Raw genomic sequence first — 21,970 nt, forward strand, 5'->3', positions numbered from 1 at the left:
AAGCCAGCCACCCCACACACACAGTCACACACAGGCAGTAGCTTTGTGATGGGTCTGTTTATGGAATAGAGCTTGACTGAGGGGACAGTGAAACTGGTTTTTAGACTGATGTGAAGTTTACACAACAACAATTGAGATGATTTTGACAAATTAAGTAAGTATTATTTCAATTAACCAACATGAGGAAGTCGGTGGGAAGTTGTAAATTTCAGTTTTGATACTTTTTTCGGTGAATCACACAGCCCACTCCTTACCATGTAACCATGCTGTCCGAAGCCTACTATTCAGAACTTGAATTATGATTTGTTGTTCAAGGATTTATGGCTGGACCAGACAGTGTGTGTGTTTTAATTGTTTCTCCTTGTACTGCTGATGTCTGTATGGGCATCAGTTGTGGTATGATGGATGATGATGGATGACTACTCTCTCAGATGCCCAATATGTGAACTGTTTGGCAGACACAGTTGTGAGGGAGGGTTTACCACCAAATGTACATCTTTAACGAAAGACTATGGGGAGCTCCACAGACCACAGGCAGAGGGGTGTGATGTGGCACAGAGGTAATCAGATTGCTGCCCCCAGTGTGTCAGGCTTGTCAAAGCTGGCGTGGAGAGACGCGTGGCAGTGACAGTGACAGTGACAGTGACAGTGTGTGGTCCTCAGTTGAGTTGTGTCTATCTTCGTTCCACATTTGTCAGCCGAACAGAGTACGATCGGGCGTAGACTGTGAGAGATAAAACGGGAGAAGGAGGGGGTGGGTGAGGGAGATGGAGTGAGTGATAGAGGTGGAGGAAGAGATAAACGTGGGAGGGGAGGAAGAGGAAGGAGGACAGGGGGAGAAGGATGTTTACTTTGGATTTAAATGAGTTTTAAGATGAGTGGTTACTGTTTTACGGCTGTGACAGGAACATACAGTGTCACCGTGGCGACAGAGCAGCGATAAGGGCTCCTCACTCCAAATAACACCTGACTGTTTCCTCAATATTGATATGAGCGTGTGGCACATATGGGGTGGCGTGTTCGTACGTGCGCATTGTGTCTGCTGTGTTCTCTCTGCTACAGCCACCTTATACGAGAGAATTTAGTTTGATCAAATGCGTTATGGAGTGATTGTATTATGGCTTCCCACCAAGGATTTCATTATTTATGAATTAAACTAAAAGCCTGTCCTCCATTTAAGTGATTTAATGGACCAAGGACTTTTGGGGATTTAGTGAAGGAGAAGAAAGGCGAGGAAGACAGAGGGAGATGAGGAGAAAAGAGCGTACCCCTTGGAGAATCCCAATACAATGTGTTCTTATCTTTCAAATGTCACCTTCAGTTTTCTATTGGAAGACACTCCAGGCACTGTGCTCCTGCCATGTTCTAAAACTAGCATGACACACACACACACACACACACACACACACACACACACTCACACACACACTGCAATTACACAGGCACACACAGACACAGAAATGACATCACCTTTGTTTGAAATTATTTTGAAAAAGAAATGTAGTTGGCTTTAAATCTTGTGTTTGCACTTGGCTGCAATCACTCTCCGATTATTGTTTCTCAAGTTGTTACTGTGCGTTTTAAGTAAAACTTTCAGTGACAAACATGTTGCAAAAAAAATGGAAATGAAGCCTAACATGGAGGCATACTGAGGAATGTTTAGCAGCCATTTAAAAGCATTCGGACTAAATTTTAGTCTCATATTTTGTGCTCATGTGAATTTTGCATTCATTTTTAACATTACAAATATGTTGCTTTTATTTAAACAAACACTTCAGTTGACATTTTAGCGTTTATTGATAGAATGTAGTGAAGACAGACACACGACGGGAGAGACAGGAGACATGGGGAAAGGGAGGGGAATGGCATGGTATGGAGTCTTAACCCCAGGCTGCCTCATCAATACGAGACCTGAGCCCAAAGGCACACAGCTGGACGCTATATAGTTCTAGATATTGAGATAATGGTATTAAGAGTATTTGCAGTTGTTTTGGGTGTTGGAGGAGGCTATTAGAGGTTTATGGGCTGTGTGGCTTTATAACAGCTCCACACCACGGCTCATTACCCAGCTAATGAGAGGAGAAGGGTGACCCTGCTAACTCGCTCTCAGTTCTTTCCACCCCTGGGTATTACAGCTGGACTGGCCCGAGGCCAGGGGAACCCAACCAAGACTTAACGGGATGTGGAGTGTAAATAGGTTTGTATGCATGACAGGGACCACACATGCTTTGCGATATTTATGTACAGTGTGTCCCTTTACATTTTTCATGTTGGCATAGATCATGGATGTGATTGTTGAAGGAGCACAGATTCATGAAGAGAGAAATGTTTTCCTCTGCTTTGCGGATAAGTAACCATGCGGAATGATGTATTACACAAAGATTGTGTCGTATTATTCCATGATCACACACATACACACTCACATACGCGGCTGTTGTCTGGTCTTGCTGGTGAATGGCAGGCTCTGATGTCTGAATGGTAAAATGTAGATGACTGTACTTACATCCTCGCTGGCGCTCGGCGGGTGTGTGTGGGCAGCAGTTTAGTGGGCGGCTGTTCATCAGTTCATCATTGTTCCATTGGCTACTTTCGCTGATATTCATACTCTATGTTTGCATGCCTCTGAGGCACTTTCCCAGGACTGATTAGAGAGTTTAGAGGGATTGCACAGTAGGAAAATGAATATTCACATGCATCTCAGAGTCAATCACAAAGTGCTTGTGATGTTTATGAGGCCTTGTGCTAAAATGCTGAAATGACCAGACTGCTTGAGAGAGATGAAAGATTGTGCCTGTTATTTCTTGTACTGCCATATCAGTGATTTCCAAGTTGTCAGCTCGTAGTTGGAGGATCACTTGTTAAGGGGCTATAAGCATGGATAGCTGATAGCTTGAAATAAAGCTGTCGTGACAGCTTGAGTATCCTGCATGTAATCATATTATATGGAAGTATTACATGGAAGTATTAATACCGATCATTATGCAGGGTTTTGCTTCTTTGCCCCTGCAAGAGAAGAGCTTTTTCATTTATGTTAAATACTTTTGCTCCCAGCTGTTTTTCACCCCTACTTTATCAGACTCTTCACCCCTTTGTCTTAACTATAGCTGTGACTGAATTTGGTCTAATGCTAATGATTAGCATTAGTTTTTCTTCCCCGCGGCCTTGGTCAGGAAAGCTGTGGAAATCCTGGCTGGAAAGCTCCCTAGCTCAGCCGAGCCTGAAATTGGCTTGAATGGAGGAGGAAGCAGTGGCAGGTCACCTGAATGGGTCTCAAGGCAAAACACATTAGTCTCGGCTCCACTGTTACACCACTATACACTAAATCTCATCTGTGGCAAGCGAAGCAGCAGTTTTGATTTATCAACCACTGACTGTGACACAAAGGGAAACAGAGACATACATCCTACACACACCTACTGGCATACAGGTGGAATACACACACGACACATGATTGTCACACGTACACATACACTTGGAAATAACGCTCACTTTTAACACTTAAAACTGGAATAACTGCTTTTTGTGGCCACCTTGAGGCAGCTGTAAACACAGCACTGACATATTATTTATCACCTGATAAAGTTGAGCAAACTTGTTAGCTAATTCACACATCTGGCAGATAAAGAGCAACATTAGCATTTGGATTCATGTTTGTGTTCACGTGGCTAATGAAATCCAGATATGTCCAACGTCCAGCATACCGTACCTTCTCTTTTTAGCTGTTCTGGTCTCCACTGCCTCTTTAGCTCTTTAGCCAGCTGTTCTGTACCTTTGTCTGTCTGTAGCGTACAGTGTGTTTCTGGAGCCGTCCTGCTGAAAACAGACAGCTGATGAGAGCAGTGATAGTCAACCAAAGCAGTAAAGTTGCAAAATGTGAATCCGTAACAGCACTAAAAGCTAAAAGCTGAGAGGAATGGTGATACAAAGCAATCCCTTTCACCTCAGCTACAAGTAGTCATGTGATCCATTGTGTTGATTATAGCTGCTTTATTTAGAGTGACTGCATTTAAATACATAAATGTGTATCTACATAATGCATGACATTAACATGTGTGCACTTTGATACCGGTGGAAGCAATTCCTCTCCTCTGATACAGCAACACATAAAACCAGAAATCAGTAGAGAACAGATTTCCCTCTTCCTGAGCTTGTGTCCATGTGTGCTTTATTGATCCCGTGTATTGACGAGACTGACGACGCTACGTGTGAGCACGTACAGTTAATAGTGATCTATGGCAAGTTATTGGTGTACCGACTTACCACATGAACCTTTTATGGAAGCGGCCTTGCATTGTGTCAGTAATTAAGGAAACTATTTGTTTCGGTTGTACAGGGAATACTTCTCCTTACGTAGGCCTCCTGGACATTAATTTCCATGAAGGGTGATAGCGCTTCCCCAAACAAAAGCTTCTAAATGATCCATGGTACACTGAGCTCTGATTTGTTTTCCTAGGGTGAACTGAAATTAAATTCAGTGCATCTTTTGCTTATTTCACAGCAGGTGGGTCCCCAGACGCAGCAGATACTGTAAATAAATAAACAGATAAATTGAAGTGCATGAATAAACACGCCTCACTCACACTACACGAGTCTATTTATTTAAATATAGTAATAGTAATTTTTTTTTTTTTTTCAATGTCCAGGTCTGTTCCTGTCCCGTGCAGCTCTTCTTTTGGGGAAAAATAGATATATAATAAGAAGGAGGGATGTGAGATCAGTGAGGGAGAAAGAAGCAATGAGCAGAACCTGAAGCAGAAACTAAGATGTTTGATACCTGGGCAGCCTTGTATAACGAGATGTCTGTAGATCCTCACTGTGATGGAGAAGAACAAACTCTCTTAGAGGTGGAGGATGAACACAGACAGGAACAAAGGGCGATAGATGGCAGAGAAAGTTTTGATGTAACGGGATCCTGCTGCAGATAAGGGTGGAGAGCCTTGGCTAAACTGTACATCTCGCTGAGTTGGCCCAATTGATTAGGACCTTTGGGAGCAGTAGGGTCCATATAAATTCTGCACTGTATGTTTGTCCATGAGTGCGTGTGCTTGTTCGTGAATTTTTGTTTGTGTATTTTTGCTTAAGCATCCAAATGTACAGGTACTATTTGAGATGACTGCAGCACTTTCTGCAACTTCACCCAGAGAACTGCAGCACAGGAGAGAAGCCCACAGTTTTGCTCAACACATTTTTATTATCTGTTCTATATGGCTGACGATAGAGTATAGAAAGGGAAAGCTCACTGTCCTATTTATAATCAACCACTTAAGTTTTGTGTCGTTATTATTTTCCCCATACATTTCCTTCTGTTGACTTCTCTCGTTCACTTATTTTAGTCTCTGTTTCCATCCTATCTTTCCGTCCTGGAAGTCAGAATATAGACAGAAAGCCTAGGCAAGCAAATGCTGGTGCATAATTCCATCTTCACAGTATGCCACTCACCACTCACCCACTCAGGGCAAAAAAGAAACTCCCACGCTTTAGTCTGCTAGAAAAAGAAAAACGGATAGACAGATTTCCATTCCCTCCCTTTGTCAGGTTTCTCCTTCCCCCGGCTGTTATCCCTCAAAAAACGAGAGGCTGTTCCAGTCATTCGTTCGCCTCTCAGCCAGACAAGCGCAGACAGAGAATACCCATACACAGGAACAGAATGGAGGGACGTTTTCATTGGTAGACAGACGGTGTGACTGACAGAGAAACGTTCACCAAGCCCAGTCAATATGATTCACAGTGGTTGTCTGCTCCGCTTGATAAGCTGCCATTCACCATTGCACCAAAAGCAGTTCACTTCCAGGCCTAATCTGCAATGCATCAGGGGTTATCTCCAGGCACCCAGACAGAGAATACCTGCAAGGGAATTTCAATCAGCCTCCGCCATATGTAATTAAATGGAAATAATTGGTTTCTTTCTTTTGTCATCTTTTTATTTCTCCAGCCTGTGCCACAGTGCTCAGGCCTGCACACATGCACATTATTCTAACTGTCGCTACCTTTTCTTTTCTCCATTAACCACTCCAAAGTAATCTTTCTTTTTTTTCTTTTGTTGCTTTCTCCATTGTTTTCTAAAAGTAAGTGGGCTCTCTCCTAAATGTGGTGGTCTGTACTGTATGTGGTGTATGTGTGTTGTAGGTAAGTGTGTTGCTGCCATCATCAGGCAGAAACATAAAGCTGCACTCTTAAAGCTGAGGTAAAAACCTCTGCAATTCCTACTTTTCTCTGGCAACACCAGGCTTGGTTTCGTACTTTTTAAATACCAAGGGTAACTTCGTGCAGTTCTCAAAATCCCAAACCTTCCCACAACCTAAACTCAAGTTAACTGTGCCCGTCTTTCCCTTTATAATCCCTCTCTTCTTTATTCTCATCACATGGCTGACTTTACCCCTCTTATTGTATCTTGTTCTGCACTCCTGTACTGTGCATGAACTGACTCTCTCCCTCTCTCCCCCTCCTCCCTCTGTTAGCTCAAGCAAAGTGAAGCCAATGCTGACACCAAAGAGAAGCTCCCTCTACGACTCAGGATCTTTGAAAAGTTTCCCAACAGACCTCAGATGGTGAAGATCTCCAAGCTCCCGTCTGACTTCACTGTGCCCAGGATCAGGTACACTGTAATTTATTTTTTTAATATAACATTTAGTGTTATATCCTAAGAAAACAGTTAGATTGTCTTGTCAAAAGTGTTCATTAACTGATACATCTTATATTTCAAGCACCAGTAACAGTTATAATTTGGCTTATAAAGAAGAAGAACAGACCTACAAAAGCTCTAACCCTGTCCCCAGAGAATTGAGGGAAAAAGCAATGCTTCATTGAGTAGGGATTTCTAAGTTTATTACTGAAGCATCACAACAATGAGCAGATGTTTTTTCAGACATTTTCTATGCTATTGACATGATTTAAGGAAAGGAAAGGGGAAAACACTTCAGACGTATTCCCAGTAGGTGGTAACAGTATTATGCAAGAAGGCCTTTTGTATCTTATGCAGTGTTGAACAGAGAGCAGTTTTTAGCAGGAGAGCTTGAACTGTGTCCAACACAGCGGACCTCATAATCAATTTTATCATTTAGTTGCTGATTAGTGCACAGCTGGGTCCTTTGCTCTCCCAGAAATCCCCCTCTGCAGCCCATCTGCCGGGCTGCTGCTGCTGCAGCAAGTAGCTCCAGTGACATACTCTGCAGCTGAGTCTGCACCGAGATGGTTTGAATACTTACTGAACAACTGTGGTCATTCTTGCATCTTTACGCATTCGGATTTCTCCAGTTGGAAACCATGCATTAAAATTGATCACATTTGCGTGTATGTGTTGTTTGTTGTGTACTCCAGGGAGAGTTTTATGAAGCAGTTCATTGATCGGCAGCAGCAGGACACCAGTTGTTTGTTCCGGCGTCTTCCCTCCGCCTCATCCTCCTCCTGCGACCACTCCAAACGCTCAGCCATCGAAGACAACAAGTATATCGACCAAAAGGTACTTACACACTCGTTCTTTTACTAACTTACTCTCCCTCTCTCTTTTGCACACAATAACAGGAAGTGGATGTGAAGGAGTTTTTCTGTGATGTGTTTTTTGGATGATGCACTAAATTTAACAAACTTCCAGCTAATGCACTCTCTTTCTCTGTGGTCTCTCAGCTTCGCAGGTCAATATTTAGTATCCGAGCTCGTAACCTCCTGGAAAAAGAAACTACTATCAATAAAATCCTGCGGTAAGACACATCCTCACCTCAGCGCGATCTAAGAAGACATTGACGTTAACAATGAGCTGAGGTTGCTGGAACAAAGCTGTTGTTGTATTTATGGGCTGCTCCACAATGAAATGTAGTCATTGCATTGCCGCTGAAACAACAGATGTATGTAACCTGGTCCTAGATGTTTGAAAAACCATTTTTAATGGAGCTGTTTTTAAGTTTAACAGCAATTACTTACCAGTCTTGCCAAGAGCTTCTGCCATTTTTGTGTTTACAATACAAGAGGTTATAATACGCCCTCTGAGCATGATTCTTCCTCAGGGCAGACTAGACACTACAATGACTTGGTATCGGAAAGTGACAAAACTTCAATAAGAAAAGTTGTGATATAAATACAAGCAACAAACAAAAAGGTTTCTCTCCGCTGCTGGAGACAGCTCTTGGCGAGTAAAGGAGTGAAGTTTGATGCTGTACTCGCAAAGTTTCCTCTAGACTGGTAAGTAAACTGCTGCTAATGCTAACGTTAGCTATGTAGCAATAGCAAAACTCAAAAAAAGCTCCTTTAACTCACATCTATAGACGTGTTGATCTGCAACTTTAATCTGCTCCTCACTTTTGTCCATTGGCTGTTTTCATAGGGTTTTGGGTTGACACCATCCTTGGAGACCCCAGCTAGATGTGTTTAGTATGCATCATCCACAGACATGAAAAACACAGTCTCTGTGTGGGTGAAACCAATAATGCGTATGCATATTAGATGTAGCTCTAGCGTAACAGCACTCTGGTATTGTTAATGCTTCTCTCTTTCTCACGCGCACGTCACACACAGACACACACACGGACGCACTTCAGACTCATTTACTCTGGCGATGAAGTAAATGGATAATTTGCTGTTCAGCATGGCAGAGCTGGCACTAAGTGTAGATTAGCTCGCCTGCACCGTGTCCAACCTGCCCCCCCCCCCTGCAACCCCGTCCCCACTCCCACACACCCACCCCAACCCCCACACCCACCTTATTCTGTCAGTCTGACTGATAGACAGCGTATCAGTAGTCATCACACGTTCTGTCTGGCCTGCCATCTTCCACACAAACGAGCAATTAGGCTCGCAGTCGCACCGACGTAGGCAAACATACACACAGTCCAGCATAAGCAGGAGTTCATTCATACTTACTGGCAATAAACAAGTAATCGCTCAGAGTCTTTGTAAATGATTAAAGTGCACATACTGATGGTGCCCACTGTGTCAGTAGCTCTGCTCTGGTACATGGCTCTGCTGTTAGCCAGAACACACAGCAATGCGCGAGTCGCACACACACACACACACACACACACACACACACACACACACACACTGATTAATGGAACGATTGGAACCTTTCAAAGTGGCTGCCTGGATCGCCACTCACTCGAGTCCAGACTGAAGTAGGCAGAAGATATCTTGTTAGACAGGAATATGGACGAGATCCAGCTGTGTTTACATTGCCAGCCGGTGTCCTCACATACGGATATAGTTAATCGTCATTATTGATCATGGGGAGGGAAAAAAAAAAAAAAAATCTTGTGTATGTGTTTTCCAGGGCTTGTACCAGACAGCGTATGCTAAGTGGATCGTTTGAGGGCCAGCCAGCCAAAGAGCGCTCCATACTCAGTGTCCAGCATCACATACGGCAAGAGCGCAGGTCTGTCAACACACACACACACACACATACACACACAAATACACAGAAATTCAAACAAGTGCAATCTTACTGTGTGATACCTCTAGGCATTTTCTCTCATAGCCTGCTATTTTGTTATCTGCAGATCACTGAGACATGGTTCCACGAGTCAGAGGATCAGCCGAGGGAAGTCGCTGGAGACTCTCACACAGGATGTGAGCACACACACAAACACACACACACACAATGACAAATACAGTATATTGTACTATGTGCTGTAGGTCACATACTCCTCCAGCATTCGTCATAATGTGTAAGAAATATAAAAACATTGATAGAAATTTTGCGATTTTGTCTCTTACCCAGCATTCCAGTACTGTACGCTACCGGAACGCTCAGAGAGAGGACAGTGAGATCAAGATGATCCAAGAAAAGAAAGAACAAGCTGAGATGAAAAGGTATTCATTCACAGAAATTCACACAATATCAACACGCAAAGTAAGTTTCTGACTGTGTAGAAAATCCCCATCCAGTGAACCATGGCTTGTAGTCACTGTTTAGCCCTTTGCTGTGTCATACAGTAGCTAGTGTGTGTCTCATGTCTCTGCTTGTGTGGCTGCTCAGAAAAGTCCAGGAGGAGGAACTGAGAGAAAACCATCCTTACTTTGATAAGCCTCTCTTCATCGTGGGTCGGGAACACCGCTTCAGGAACTTTTGCAGGATGATTGTTCGCGCCCGCTTTAACGCGTAAGATCAGTCTTACATTTCAACTTCTGTATACTGTGTTGTGTTAATTTGTTTTCTTCAGGCTTCACTAGGCAGCTTCTTATGGCCACAAATGGTCAGTGCATAAACATTGTGAATTTGCAGCATATCATGGGGTTAATGCATCTGTGTGAGTTTGGCTCATAAGACTTAAAAAAAATTGCATGTTGTGTCTTTGTCAAAATGCTGACAATTTATTTTATTTGTATGAATTCATATCCAGATCCAAAACTGACCCCATAACAGGAGCAGTGAAGAACACCAAATACCACCAACTGTAGTAAGTGTGATGAATTATTGATTCCTTCTATTGATCCGCTCACTCTACAGCAGTGGCATACTTATTAATTCTGTATCTTATTACCTGCCTGTTGTGCCTCCCTAAAACTGTGGCAAGGATTGAAAATTCTGAGATGAAGAGCTGTGAAATAGATTTCACCCATTATGCAACCTGATAGTAATTCAGCCAAGCACAGATTCTGATTATTAAAGCCAGAGGCAGTCCTTTGTATCTGATACTGTTGGTGCCGGGGGATTTTTTACTGACATCCTGCTGTAGAACAGATTGGGCTGCTCACACACACGCACGCGCGCACACACAAAGATTTTTTCACTCTCACTTTCTGATACCTCTCCTCACATAACCTCCCCTCTCTTTTTCTGCACCCATCTTGTTCTTGAATTATGAGTATTTTGTGGTTTGCAAATCTAAAGCTATCCTGTCCTCCTTACTCTGAACATACTTTTTCTCTGTGTAAGAAAAGCTCCTGTGTTTTTGTGTAACAATATTTATATGTGTGTGTGTGTGTGTGTGTGTGTGCGCTTGCAGCGATCTTCTGGGCCTGGTCACCTATTTGGATTGGGTGATGATTGTAGTAACCATCTGCTCCTGCATCTCCATGATGTTTGAATCACCCTTCACCAGGGTTATGCACGTCCCCACATTGCAGGTACTAAAACCAGGTGGATGGATTGCTGCATGAACGAGTGAGTGGACAATGTGGATGCACAGATGTTGTTAAAACCGTTCATGTCTGTTTCAGATTGGGGAGTATGTGTTCGTGATTTTTATGAGCATCGAGCTCAACCTGAAGATCATGGCCGACGGTCTGTTCTTCACCCCCACGGCTGTCATTAGAGACTTTGGAGGAGTCATGGACATCTTTATCTATCTTGTGAGAAAAATCAGCCAATCTAAACACTGCTTCATTTCAATGTTACATGATACCATTCTAATGGATGAAAACCTCTTTGAGGGTAGACCAATCACATGTCCTTGTTATTGAAATAGTAGCCAATGACTCTCCCTCCCCCCGCTGTGTGGCTGTTGCAGGTGAGTCTGATCTTTCTGTGCTGGCTGCCTCCTGACGTCCCTCCTGAGTCTGGGGCTCAGCTGCTGATGATGCTGCGCTGCCTGCGTCCGCTCAGGATCTTCAAGCTGGTACCCCAGATGAGGAAGGTGGTGCGGGAGGTTCTGAAAGGATTCAAGGAGATTTTCCTGGTCAGTGGCTGTGTACATGTTTTCATGTGTGTTTGCACAGCAACAGCTTTAATTTACTCAGCCCCCAGAAGCAGAAAGAGGGTTTTAGCAGTGATTCATTTGGAAAATACAAATCATGTCAGTCCTTGTTTATATGCACTACAGGCGTATGCATTGAAATGTGCATAAACATAGCTCACTCTTTATCTTACTTCTGACCATTCAGCAGTCTAGGAAATAATGAGAAACTTCAGTGACCATATGACAAATCATTACCTGTATTTTCCTTATCTGGCAGGTAGTTGTTTGTTTATATTTCACATCAGTGCAGTATAAAAAAACTTTCTTTGCTTGAAGACTTGAAAGCAACACTGTCTAGAAAATAGCAGTGAAAAAGCTGTGAAAGGTGTAAAACAAAAAAAAAGGTTGGCTGTAAAGTGTTCATGATTTATAGCATATGGTTAAAAAACATGCAAAACTACAACTAGGATTTGTACATAAATGCATCTTACTCACCTTTATTGAATTGTGCCCTTGTTATTATTACATTCTTGGCCATCTCTGGGTTTTGCTTACCTTTTGCTTTCTTAGCGAGGATTTTATTATATTATCAGAAACTTGCAACAGTTACTGACTCTCACTGGGTCTGGCATGGATTTTCCTAGCTGGGTTCCTATGTCCACAGCTGTCTGACATCCTCAGCTTGCTCTTTAATCTCTCAGGCTTGGATTATGTTGAAGTGTCTGCCTTAAACTCTTGATTGATTCTGCTGCAGGTTTCCATTCTGCTCCTCACACTAATGCTGGTGTTCGCAAGCTTCGGAGTTCAACTGTTTGCCGGAAAGCTTGCCAAGTGCAACGACCCCCATATCCTTAAACGGGTACAGCAAGAAACATAATCTCCCCGCTAAACCAACCCCCTCCCCTCCCACACCACACTCCCTGCAGAGAACCACAAGCTGAATAAGTAGAAGGTGTTCCCCCCCAGTCAAATCGATAATCCAGTGCTTCCTTTTATCCTACTTTCCTAACTGCAGTCATTTGACTTCTTTCAGCTTTTATTGTACAGAAAAAAGAGATTTATAAGGCTGTTTATAATTGTTTTTTATTACAAAGTGGGTCTACTTTTCATTGTTCCTAATGATGATAAAAACATTGTACTCACCAAGTTAATTGGCGAGATCTGAGCATTACTATTATGCACTAACTTGCATATCAGTGAGGAGGAACATCTTCAAACTATTATAACTTTTAATGCGTCAACATAAGGAGGTTCCTAGGTATAAGTAATATTCTTATATTAATTTATTACAGCATAGCAAAACAACCTCACTAACTGTGTGGTTGGTTACAGGAGGAATGTCATGGCATCTTTCGAATAAACGTCAGCGTTTCCAAAAACCTCAACCTGAAACTGAGGCCGGGGGAAAAGAAACCGGGTTTCTGGGTACCGAGAGTCTGGTACGTCAGCTTGTTGTTTTATTACGACTTGATTTAAGATTGTTTTTTACGCAGCTGGTGACTGATATATCCATTCTGTCCATCTCCAGGGCCAACCCTCGTAATTTTAACTTTGACAATGTGGGAAATGCCATGTTGGCACTTTTTGAAGTGCTGTCACTCAAAGGCTGGGTGGAGGTCCGAGATGTCATTATTCACCGCGTTGGACCGGTACTGAAAACTGATCTTGGCTTTCTTACACTTTCCATCAAAGTGCTCATTTATTCTATCAGAACTGCGACTCAGCTCAGCTTATACGCCTCTGTGCCTGCAGATCCACGGTATCTACATCCATGTCTTTGTGTTTCTGGGATGCATGATTGGGCTGACTCTGTTTGTAGGAGTCGTTATCGCAAACTTCAATGAGAACAAGGTAAGAGACACATGTACAGATACAGCTTCCTCCTTCAACAAATTCAAAATGGTGCTGCTGCAGACACAGTACATGATATTCATGCTTGACCACCAGGCTGGCAAATGCGCCACCTCCCAGATTTGAATGCGTTGTGTCTCCCACCACCAGGGCACAGCTCTGCTAACAGTGGACCAGAGGAGATGGGAGGATCTGAAGAGTCGACTGAAAATAGCTCAACCTCTCCACCTGCCCCCTCGCCCAGGTATGAACACTCACATTAAAACACAAACACAACTTTGGAAAGTCTTCTGTAATACAACACAGAGATAGAATATCAAGCTCAACATCATGAAGTCACGTCTTAGCCCCAGTCTCCTGATTGATCATGCAGTCTGTGTGTGTGTGTGTCCGTGTGTGCGTGCCTGTGCATTGTTAAGCAGCACCTGCATGATTAATCCATATTTAATAGTACTTGTTTTTCATTGAGGATTGATCCCTCGGGGGATTCCTCATGACACCCAAATGATGACTAGCAGCGGTAATGAAAAAACTGAATTGGAAGACAGATAATGCAAATAGCTCAAACACTGAATCATGCCTGTCGCCGCCTTCCACGGGAAATTTATTTGACCAAATTTATTAAATTTCCACACCTCTGTTGAGGTAAACTACCAGCTTTATCTATAGTAAATTCACATTAATTGACAGGTAGTCACCAGATAAATGCTTTATACCGACTCTTACACTTAAATTTTACGCACAGTCTAATGCTATTGATTACAATTCAACACGGGAATATTGTACATTTAAACTGTTGCTCCTCCCTCTGTGATTACACTCGTGAGAATGGTTGGAGGCTGTGTGGGAAATCGCCTGTTGGCAGAGTTGAGGCTGAGAACTAACAGAAAATCAATGGCTTCGGTTTTAGTCAGCAGTACCGCTGCCACCAGCAGTATCAACCTGACTTTGATCCACATCCAAAGGCCCTCAGCACCAGCGCCACTCGCTCACTCGCTACTGTGCAGATCATTACAGCACGGAGCCAGCCCTCACTCACTGGGTCTCAGTGGTCAGTAGTCATACAGAATGTAACCAGAGTGGCTGCCCTGTTGCCTGTTGTTAAATCTCTGTTTTACATTCATTGGATATTAAAGTTCCTGCTTTGTGGGGAACTCTAGGGACAGTTGTAATAAGGTAATAAGGAGATAAGTATCTCTTCTAGCAAGGATTTGTTGTGACAAGGATTAAAATATTCCAGCTAATTTAAAGTTGGGATGCTGACAGATGAAACGAGCACAAACTTGAAATGCAAGTGCGTGCAAACGAAGCCAACTAACCCCTCAATCCAAGGGTGCAGGTACAGTCCTCATGCTGGAGCAGGAGACGTGGAAAACAAAATACAGAATCATTAGTTAGAGTTAGGGTGGACTTCAGTAAAGGCCAATCACATCAGCTACGCTCATCGCCATTTTAAAACAGGGGTAGTTTCCTTGTGTACCTTTCTTTCTTTGCGTTGTTAAACTTACTTTGACACAGATGCATCGATATGAATAAATGTTTGTAAAATCAGCAGCACGATCACACTGATCACACTGATTATAATGCCCAAATAGCCCGTGAGCGCCATCTGCAGGACACTAAGGTATACTACCACAGAGACCACTGCCACAGCCTGTACACACACTTAAATCTGATCACTGACTTGATAAAAATCTTACTTTTGGCCATAACTGTCTAAAAATAATTTCCGCGTTTTTTTTTTTTTCTTTTTCTAATTGCACAGGTTTCAATAAATCTCTTATTTCTTCTCTAACTGACAGAGAACGGTGGTTTCCGGGCCAAGATGTATGACATTACTCAGCATCCCTTCTTCAAACGGGGTATTGCTGTGCTGGTGTTGGCACAGTCAGTGCTGCTATCAGTCAAGGTAAAGCCTTACACCACTTCATTTCACTTGCTGTTCGTCTGCTTCTTGTTTTGCTTCATTTATTTATTTATTTCATCTACTATGACTGTTTCTTTCATGTAAAATAGAACTGAAGTGGTTTCTATTGGAATGTGTTATATATAAACATACTGACATGTGTGACTCTCTTCTCCAGTGGGATGTAGGTGATGATCAAGTAACATTTCCCCTCGCCACCATGTCAGTAGTCTTCACCTTTATATTCGTCCTGGAGGTGAGCCTGTCATCCCGTCTACTCATCCATCACTTTTAAGGTTTTGGTTTGATTGCTTCCTCTGGGTATACAAGTCTGTCTGATGTTAAGCCTTGGTGCCGTTACCCAGGTGACCATGAAGCTTATAGCCATGTCTCCGGCGGGTTACTGGCAGAGCAGACGAAATCGCTATGACCTGCTAGTCACGTCACTGGGTGTCATCTGGATAGTCCTGCACTTTTCCTTGCTGGTTAGAAAAAACACTTTTTCTTTAAGGGGAACATTTTAGGAATTGTTATGTTTTGTTATGCATTTCAGCAAATACTATACAAATGACTATATTGTTTTCCCCTGTAGAATGCATATACCTACATGATGGGCACTTGTGTGATTGTCTTCAGATTCTTCACGATATGTGGGAAGCATGTGAGTATGTTTTGTGCGTAAAAACGTATGTTCCCCAAAAAAAAGGAACGTGATGAAATGTAATGAAATCTGCCTCTGAATGTGTTTCATGTATTAAGGTGACACTGAAGATGCTGCTGTTGACTGTGGTCGTCAGCATGTACAAGAGCTTCTTCATCATCGTGGGCATGTTTCTGCTTCTTCTCTGCTACGCATTCGCTGGCGTTGTTCTCTTCGGAACCGTCAAATTTGGAGAGAACATCAACCGGTAAAGCATTTCCTTCATAACGCTGCTTGTTTTTGAGCTGATGAGCTCTGCAGGTTGCATGGAGTTAAATCCAGAAAAACACATCTCTTTAGAGTTATCTGAATCTGTCTGTCTCCCCTAATCGCAGGCATGCCAACTTCTCCACAGCGGGCAAAGCTATCACCGTTCTCTTCCGAATTGTCACAGGGGAAGATTGGAATAAAATCATGCATGACTGCATGGTAAGATGGACTGCAAGTCCAACACACATTCTCATAGACAAAGGAGCAAACCATCTATGCCAAATCTGGCAAAACACATTTACATTTTGTGTTGAAAGGGTTGCTTCACCTCAATTTTCTGCTGCCTTTCACTACAATGGAGGTGAATGGATTTTTGTTTGTGGGGCTCAAAGCAAAATTAACAGTTACTCTGGTTCAAATAGCTTTGGATACTCAGCAGACCTCACTGTCAGCAGTTTTCACTGAAAACTTGGAGCTACTTTCTACAAAAGAGTGAAAATTGTTGATATTGCTAGATATCACTTAAAAATGCATTTTTGTAATTTGACTCCTTTTTGTAACATTTCTGGGAAAAAATGGTTTTGTTGCCCATTTTTTAATGCTTATTTGTGTTTTCAGGTACAGGCACCGTTCTGCACCCCAGATAAACATCGCTACTGGGAGACTGACTGTGGCAACTACGCTGGAGCTCTGATATACTTCTGCTCTTTCTATGTCATTATAGCCTACATCATGCTCAACCTACTTGTAGGTAGGTGTGCGTGTGTATGTGTGTGTGTGTACTTGTATTAGTCACACTGTAGGGAGAAAATCTGTTCACACGGTCACAATGTGGGGACTCGCCTGTAATTTGTGGACAAAACTACAAGGTAAGTATTTAGATTTAGGATTTTTTGAAGGTAAGTTTCAGGGCAATGAATGTGATCAAACTAAAGTGTGCACATGCAGGAAAACCTTTCAAAAGAATGACAAGCTTGTGCCTCTGCAGCAGAAAGGGCTCTGTTTCATTTAAAACATTTTTTTTTTTTACTTGTGTAGAATCAAAATGAGTTTTTGATAGAAACCAAACCATCTTGCTCCATGAGGTATAGTGTGTGTTGTCTCTGTCTAATGCCCTGGATCTGTACCATTCACTTTTGTATGGGTTGTAATCTGGTGTGGAAAGACACAGATGGTTAGCAATAAACCAAAGACACTTACTAAGATATAGTAAGTCTTCATGAACAAGTACTTTAAAATTACACACACAAACAGCAAGAACAGCAAGACTCATGGTTGTATGAAAGGTGAACTAGAGAATCAAGTAAAAAAAATTAAATCAAAGAGAGTCTTTTTATTGCTTGAGCCTGTGTAATGAGATTGATTATTATAACAGCCTGGGTTTCAATCAACCCATTATCATGATAATATGATTCATTCAGTCTCCCAGAAGCCTGGGCAGCAGAACAGCTTGCATTCATTGTTATACAAACCTAGAAGCATCTCACAATGAACATATACTGTATATTCATAGATATTGCTACTATGGAAAATGTACATCTTTGAGTATTAATGTCACTGTCTGTCACTGCAGCCATCATTGTGGAGAACTTCTCTCTGTTCTACTCCACTGAGGAGGACCAGCTGCTGAGCTATAATGACCTGAGGCACTTCCAAATCATCTGGAACATGGTGGATGACAAACGGGAGGTGAGAAATTAGCAGTGGGGAAGAGGATGAGGACACAGCAGAGGGGAAAGGATGGCGATCATATGGCTATGAGCAAAGGATAATATAGAGAAGATAAAAGCTGCACAAATGCTAATGAGAGGGGCTGAAGGGAACGAAGTTTGGCATTGAATAATAGGAGAGAAAGTAATTAGAACAGTGGGTGCTGGATTAAAAATGTAGACCAACCTCCTATTTATCCATGATGTCATCTGGATGTGGGCTTTTTTTTTTTTTTTTTTTTTTTTTTTTCAATTCTTTGTACAAACACGTGCAGTTATAACATATAGAAGCAGGAGCTAGTACATCCATTCAGTACATACAGTGTTTGGTCCCAACCCAACCACATTCACCTTTGCCAGTAATTATACCTACCTGTGGTCTGACATCCCATTTCAAATCAAGCCCTCCCACCTCTGAAAAACCATAAAAAGGCCATTAAGGGTTTATCCTCCCAAGCTCAAAAGAAAGCCTGCATGACTACAGGATTTAAAACGACCCTTTTATAATGAAAATCATTTTTATGCCTCCACACCGGTGACAGCCAGAGCCAGAGGCATTATGTTTTCGGGTTGTCAGTCCGTCGCTTTCTTGTGAATGTGATATCTCAGCAACGCCTCGACGGAATTTCTTCAGATTTGGTACAAATGTTCACTTGGACTCAAAGATGAACTGATTAGATTTTGGTGGTCAAAGTTCAAGGTCACAGTGACCTCACAAAACACATTTTTGGCCATAACTCACAAATTCATACGCTAATTATGACACTATTTACCACAAATGTCTAATAGGATAGATAAAACGATGAAGTGGTGACATTTTACATCCAAATAGACAAAGGTCAACTTCACTGTGATGTCATAATGTTCTGCAAAAGCACTTCTGGCTATTATTCAATGCTGTAACTGAGGAAGGGGAGATTGTGACCACATTTCCTGCAGCTTGGCTGATTGGCAGAGGCAAACAACCAGTAGGTGGTTATTGTAGTTTCTAGCGGTAGTAGTAGGAGACACAGCCAGATTCCACATGAAAATAATGAGATGTCATTCAAACAGTGTAGACTCATGATTCAAACAGTGTAGACAGTGAGAGGATTCATTTCCAAGTTTGTGTTAAAACTAACTGAAATTAATTGATAATCGGGCTCCAAAACAATTTAGGACGTTGCCTCAATAATACAAAACAGCTGATATTATTTCTCATTAAAACTGAGCTGTGAAATATCAGCTCTCATGTAATCCTTCACTCTCATCTGCAGTTTTAACAAAGATCCAAGTGTCTGATCACAGACTTGAGCCGGCCTGTCACCCCTGTGACTTCTGTGACTGTCTCCTCAGGGTGTGATTCCGACATCCAGGGTGAAGTTCCTGCTTCGTCTGCTCAGAGGCAGGCTGGAGGTGGACCTGGACAAAGACAAGCTGCTGTTTAAACACATGTGCTATGAGATGGAGCGACTTCACAGTGGAGGAGATGTGACCTTCCACGACGTGCTCAGGTGACCGTGGCGCGGCACGTACAGCATACGCACACGCTCTTATACGATGTATAAAGACTCTTTATGTAGAGTCAGTTGCATCGCACATCATAGTTTCTTACAGTCAGGTCTTATGGTTATGCAGTGTTGCCATTTACAGCTTTACTTATCATAGTAGTGTTATTTTTTTTTATAATTTTTGACTGAAGTAGAATTTTATTCCACTAAATATGTCCCTGTCTTGGCTGTATGTCTTTATGTGTGTGGCTCACTGTTTGTGTGTGTGTGTGTGTGTGTGTGTGTGTGTGTGTGTGTGTGTGTGTGTGTGTGTGTGTTGTGTGTGTGTGTGTGTGTGTGTGTGTGTGTGTGTGTGTGTGTGTGTGTGTGTAATCATACAGCATGCTCTCATATCGCTCAGTGGACATTAGAAAGTCTCTCCAGCTGGAGGAGCTGTTGGCCAGGGAACAGCTGGAGTACACCATTGAAGAAGAGGTTGCCAAGCAGACCATACGCATGTGGCTCAAGAAATGCCTCAAACGCATCCGGGCGGTTAGTCTCTCTCAGCAGAACACAATCACACTGCTTTGCTTTTCCCATTCTACTCTCCTCACATGCATACAGTACGTCTCCACAACACACACACACACACACACACACTGACCACTTCATGTCTGTGTGCACTTATAGAAGCAGCAGCAGTCGTGTAGCATCATCCACAGCTTGAGAGAGAGCCAGCAGCAGGAGTTGAGCCACTTCCTCAACCCCCCCAGCATAGAGACCACCATGCCAAGTGAAGACCACAATACTAACAACCCAGACAACCCCTCACAGCCTGAGGTAAAACCCTACATACCTACCACGACTCCATACACACCCGCGCATGCTCACAGCTTGATATACAGCAAGCACATCATACAATCTGCAGGTGTGCACGTGCAATGGTGAAACAAAGGATGTCTCCTCTTTGTTTAGATGAGTGGTCTCCAGCAGTTACTGAGCCCCACGTTGTCAGACAGAGGAGGATACAGGCAGGACTCCTCAGACCTGGGGAGACCACAGAGGAAGCTGGGACAGTGGCGGCTTCCTGCAGGTGTGTATTCGCTTATGTATACTGCCTATAAGTTGTATAGTTTTGTCGAGGACTTTCTGTTGAAGTGAGTTGGAGCAAAGCTTTTTCCTCTAGTATGTGGAGTTTATGTGACCTTATAATTCAGAGAAAGGGACTTGCTTTTCCAGACATGTCCTGACAAGAGGCAAAGGCCCTCTGTACTGGCCAAATGAGGACTATAATATTGAGGTAGACTCTTTTCTTTTCTCTCTCTCTCTCTCTCTCTCTCTCTCTCTGTGTGTGTGTGTCATGTCAGGTCGCACAAGTGTCAAGTCCATAGTGTGTAAGATGAACCCCGTCAATGATGAGGCTTCTTCGGGGTCAGAGGTGAAGAAGTGGTGGACCCGTCAGCTGACTGTGGAGAGCGACGAGAGCGGCGACGACCTCATCGACATTTAGAGATGAGTTGCAGCGCGTCCTGCGGCTTTTTAGCGAGGAACTGGAAGTCTTGCTGGCTGACTCGAGCTGTTTTATTTTCCCTTCGCTCCTCGATCAATGACAAAGCTTTTTTTATGCATTTGTTTGATATCTTTTATATATCCAGATTCAGAACTGTTCAGAAAGTTTAGGCTGTGTGCGCAGGATACCTGTGAGACATTTGTTGCAGCAGCCACTGATGACGATTTCATACCTCTGGATCTTTTTCACTCACTTTCTCTCATTATGTTTGCTGAGGTTTTCTATGCAGGCAAACATGGTGTTATAACAGACAATGGCAGGAAAGCATTTATGAAATGAGACGAACCCAGAAGCTGCTGCTGCTGCTGCTGTATGTGTTTTCTACTGTTACAATGTCGATGTTTGAAACCTGTAATTGTGCTGATGCAGCTACAATAATTTGTGATGTCCTTTCATGTCAGTGTTTCGTCTTTGTTCTTGTGTTTTCCTCCACGTTTCTGATAATGTCTCCTCAGTATTAATCGATTTTTCTCAGTACTGATTTTATCAGTATGAATATGGATTTTCTCATAGTCACTTTATACTTAAACCAGGACACTTGTTCTTGTTGGTGGAACAAGCAAATGAAAGCAACTTTTAGATCTATGACTCTGAATGTAATGAAAAGTTAAATCTATCTCATGTATTTGTGTGGAGTTGAAACATGAAATATTTTGTAAATTATTATAAATTATACGATTTATGGAGTATTCAGTTATTCTAATAAAGGCCTACACGGATTAGGCATTTATGAGCAAAAGAACTGTTAGATTTTCATCTCCCTTCACATTACATCACATTGTCAGATGTGACTTCCAATGAGGGAATTTAACATCCATTCCAGTCTTTGCCCCAAACATGTTAATACATAATACATTAAAATATTAATAATAGCATTGCATATCCTCGCTGTCCACCTGAACACCATGTATCCGGGGCGGCTGTGACTCAGGAGGTAGAGTGGCTCGAT

At 42.6% G+C, this 21,970-nt stretch overlaps 1 protein-coding gene across 7 annotated transcripts in view; it reads left to right on the plus strand.

The window, feature by feature from the left end:
- nalcn (sodium leak channel, non-selective) overlaps nucleotides 1–21,703 on the plus strand; it is a 69,237-nt gene extending 47,534 nt beyond the window's left edge. For all 7 annotated transcript variants that reach the window (XM_056389231.1, XM_056389229.1, XM_056389233.1 and 4 more), the window contains 29 exons: nucleotides 6,459–6,595; nucleotides 7,318–7,459; nucleotides 7,624–7,697; nucleotides 9,260–9,361; nucleotides 9,486–9,555; nucleotides 9,707–9,798; nucleotides 9,965–10,087; nucleotides 10,329–10,385; nucleotides 10,935–11,055; nucleotides 11,149–11,280; nucleotides 11,439–11,606; nucleotides 12,361–12,465; nucleotides 12,939–13,045; nucleotides 13,135–13,255; nucleotides 13,359–13,457; nucleotides 13,608–13,701; nucleotides 15,260–15,366; nucleotides 15,542–15,619; nucleotides 15,729–15,848; nucleotides 15,956–16,024; nucleotides 16,123–16,271; nucleotides 16,399–16,492; nucleotides 16,892–17,024; nucleotides 17,847–17,962; nucleotides 19,318–19,475; nucleotides 19,853–20,003; nucleotides 20,142–20,291; nucleotides 20,427–20,544; nucleotides 20,819–21,703. In XM_056389231.1, the coding sequence (XP_056245206.1) occupies nucleotides 6,459–6,595; nucleotides 7,318–7,459; nucleotides 7,624–7,697; nucleotides 9,260–9,361; nucleotides 9,486–9,555; nucleotides 9,707–9,798; nucleotides 9,965–10,087; nucleotides 10,329–10,385; nucleotides 10,935–11,055; nucleotides 11,149–11,280; nucleotides 11,439–11,606; nucleotides 12,361–12,465; nucleotides 12,939–13,045; nucleotides 13,135–13,255; nucleotides 13,359–13,457; nucleotides 13,608–13,701; nucleotides 15,260–15,366; nucleotides 15,542–15,619; nucleotides 15,729–15,848; nucleotides 15,956–16,024; nucleotides 16,123–16,271; nucleotides 16,399–16,492; nucleotides 16,892–17,024; nucleotides 17,847–17,962; nucleotides 19,318–19,475; nucleotides 19,853–20,003; nucleotides 20,142–20,291; nucleotides 20,427–20,544; nucleotides 20,819–20,961 (3,330 nt within the window). In that variant the 3' untranslated portion in view covers nucleotides 20,962–21,703. The remainder of the gene's footprint in view (nucleotides 1–6,458; nucleotides 6,596–7,317; nucleotides 7,460–7,623; nucleotides 7,698–9,259; nucleotides 9,362–9,485; nucleotides 9,556–9,706; nucleotides 9,799–9,964; nucleotides 10,088–10,328; nucleotides 10,386–10,934; nucleotides 11,056–11,148; nucleotides 11,281–11,438; nucleotides 11,607–12,360; nucleotides 12,466–12,938; nucleotides 13,046–13,134; nucleotides 13,256–13,358; nucleotides 13,458–13,607; nucleotides 13,702–15,259; nucleotides 15,367–15,541; nucleotides 15,620–15,728; nucleotides 15,849–15,955; nucleotides 16,025–16,122; nucleotides 16,272–16,398; nucleotides 16,493–16,891; nucleotides 17,025–17,846; nucleotides 17,963–19,317; nucleotides 19,476–19,852; nucleotides 20,004–20,141; nucleotides 20,292–20,426; nucleotides 20,545–20,818) is intronic.
- Nucleotides 21,704–21,970: the final 267 nt, after the last annotated feature.

The sequence above is a fragment of the Seriola aureovittata genome, chromosome 11 (genome assembly GCF_021018895.1).
Source record: "Seriola aureovittata isolate HTS-2021-v1 ecotype China chromosome 11, ASM2101889v1, whole genome shotgun sequence".
NCBI lineage: Eukaryota > Metazoa > Chordata > Actinopteri > Carangiformes > Carangidae > Seriola > Seriola aureovittata.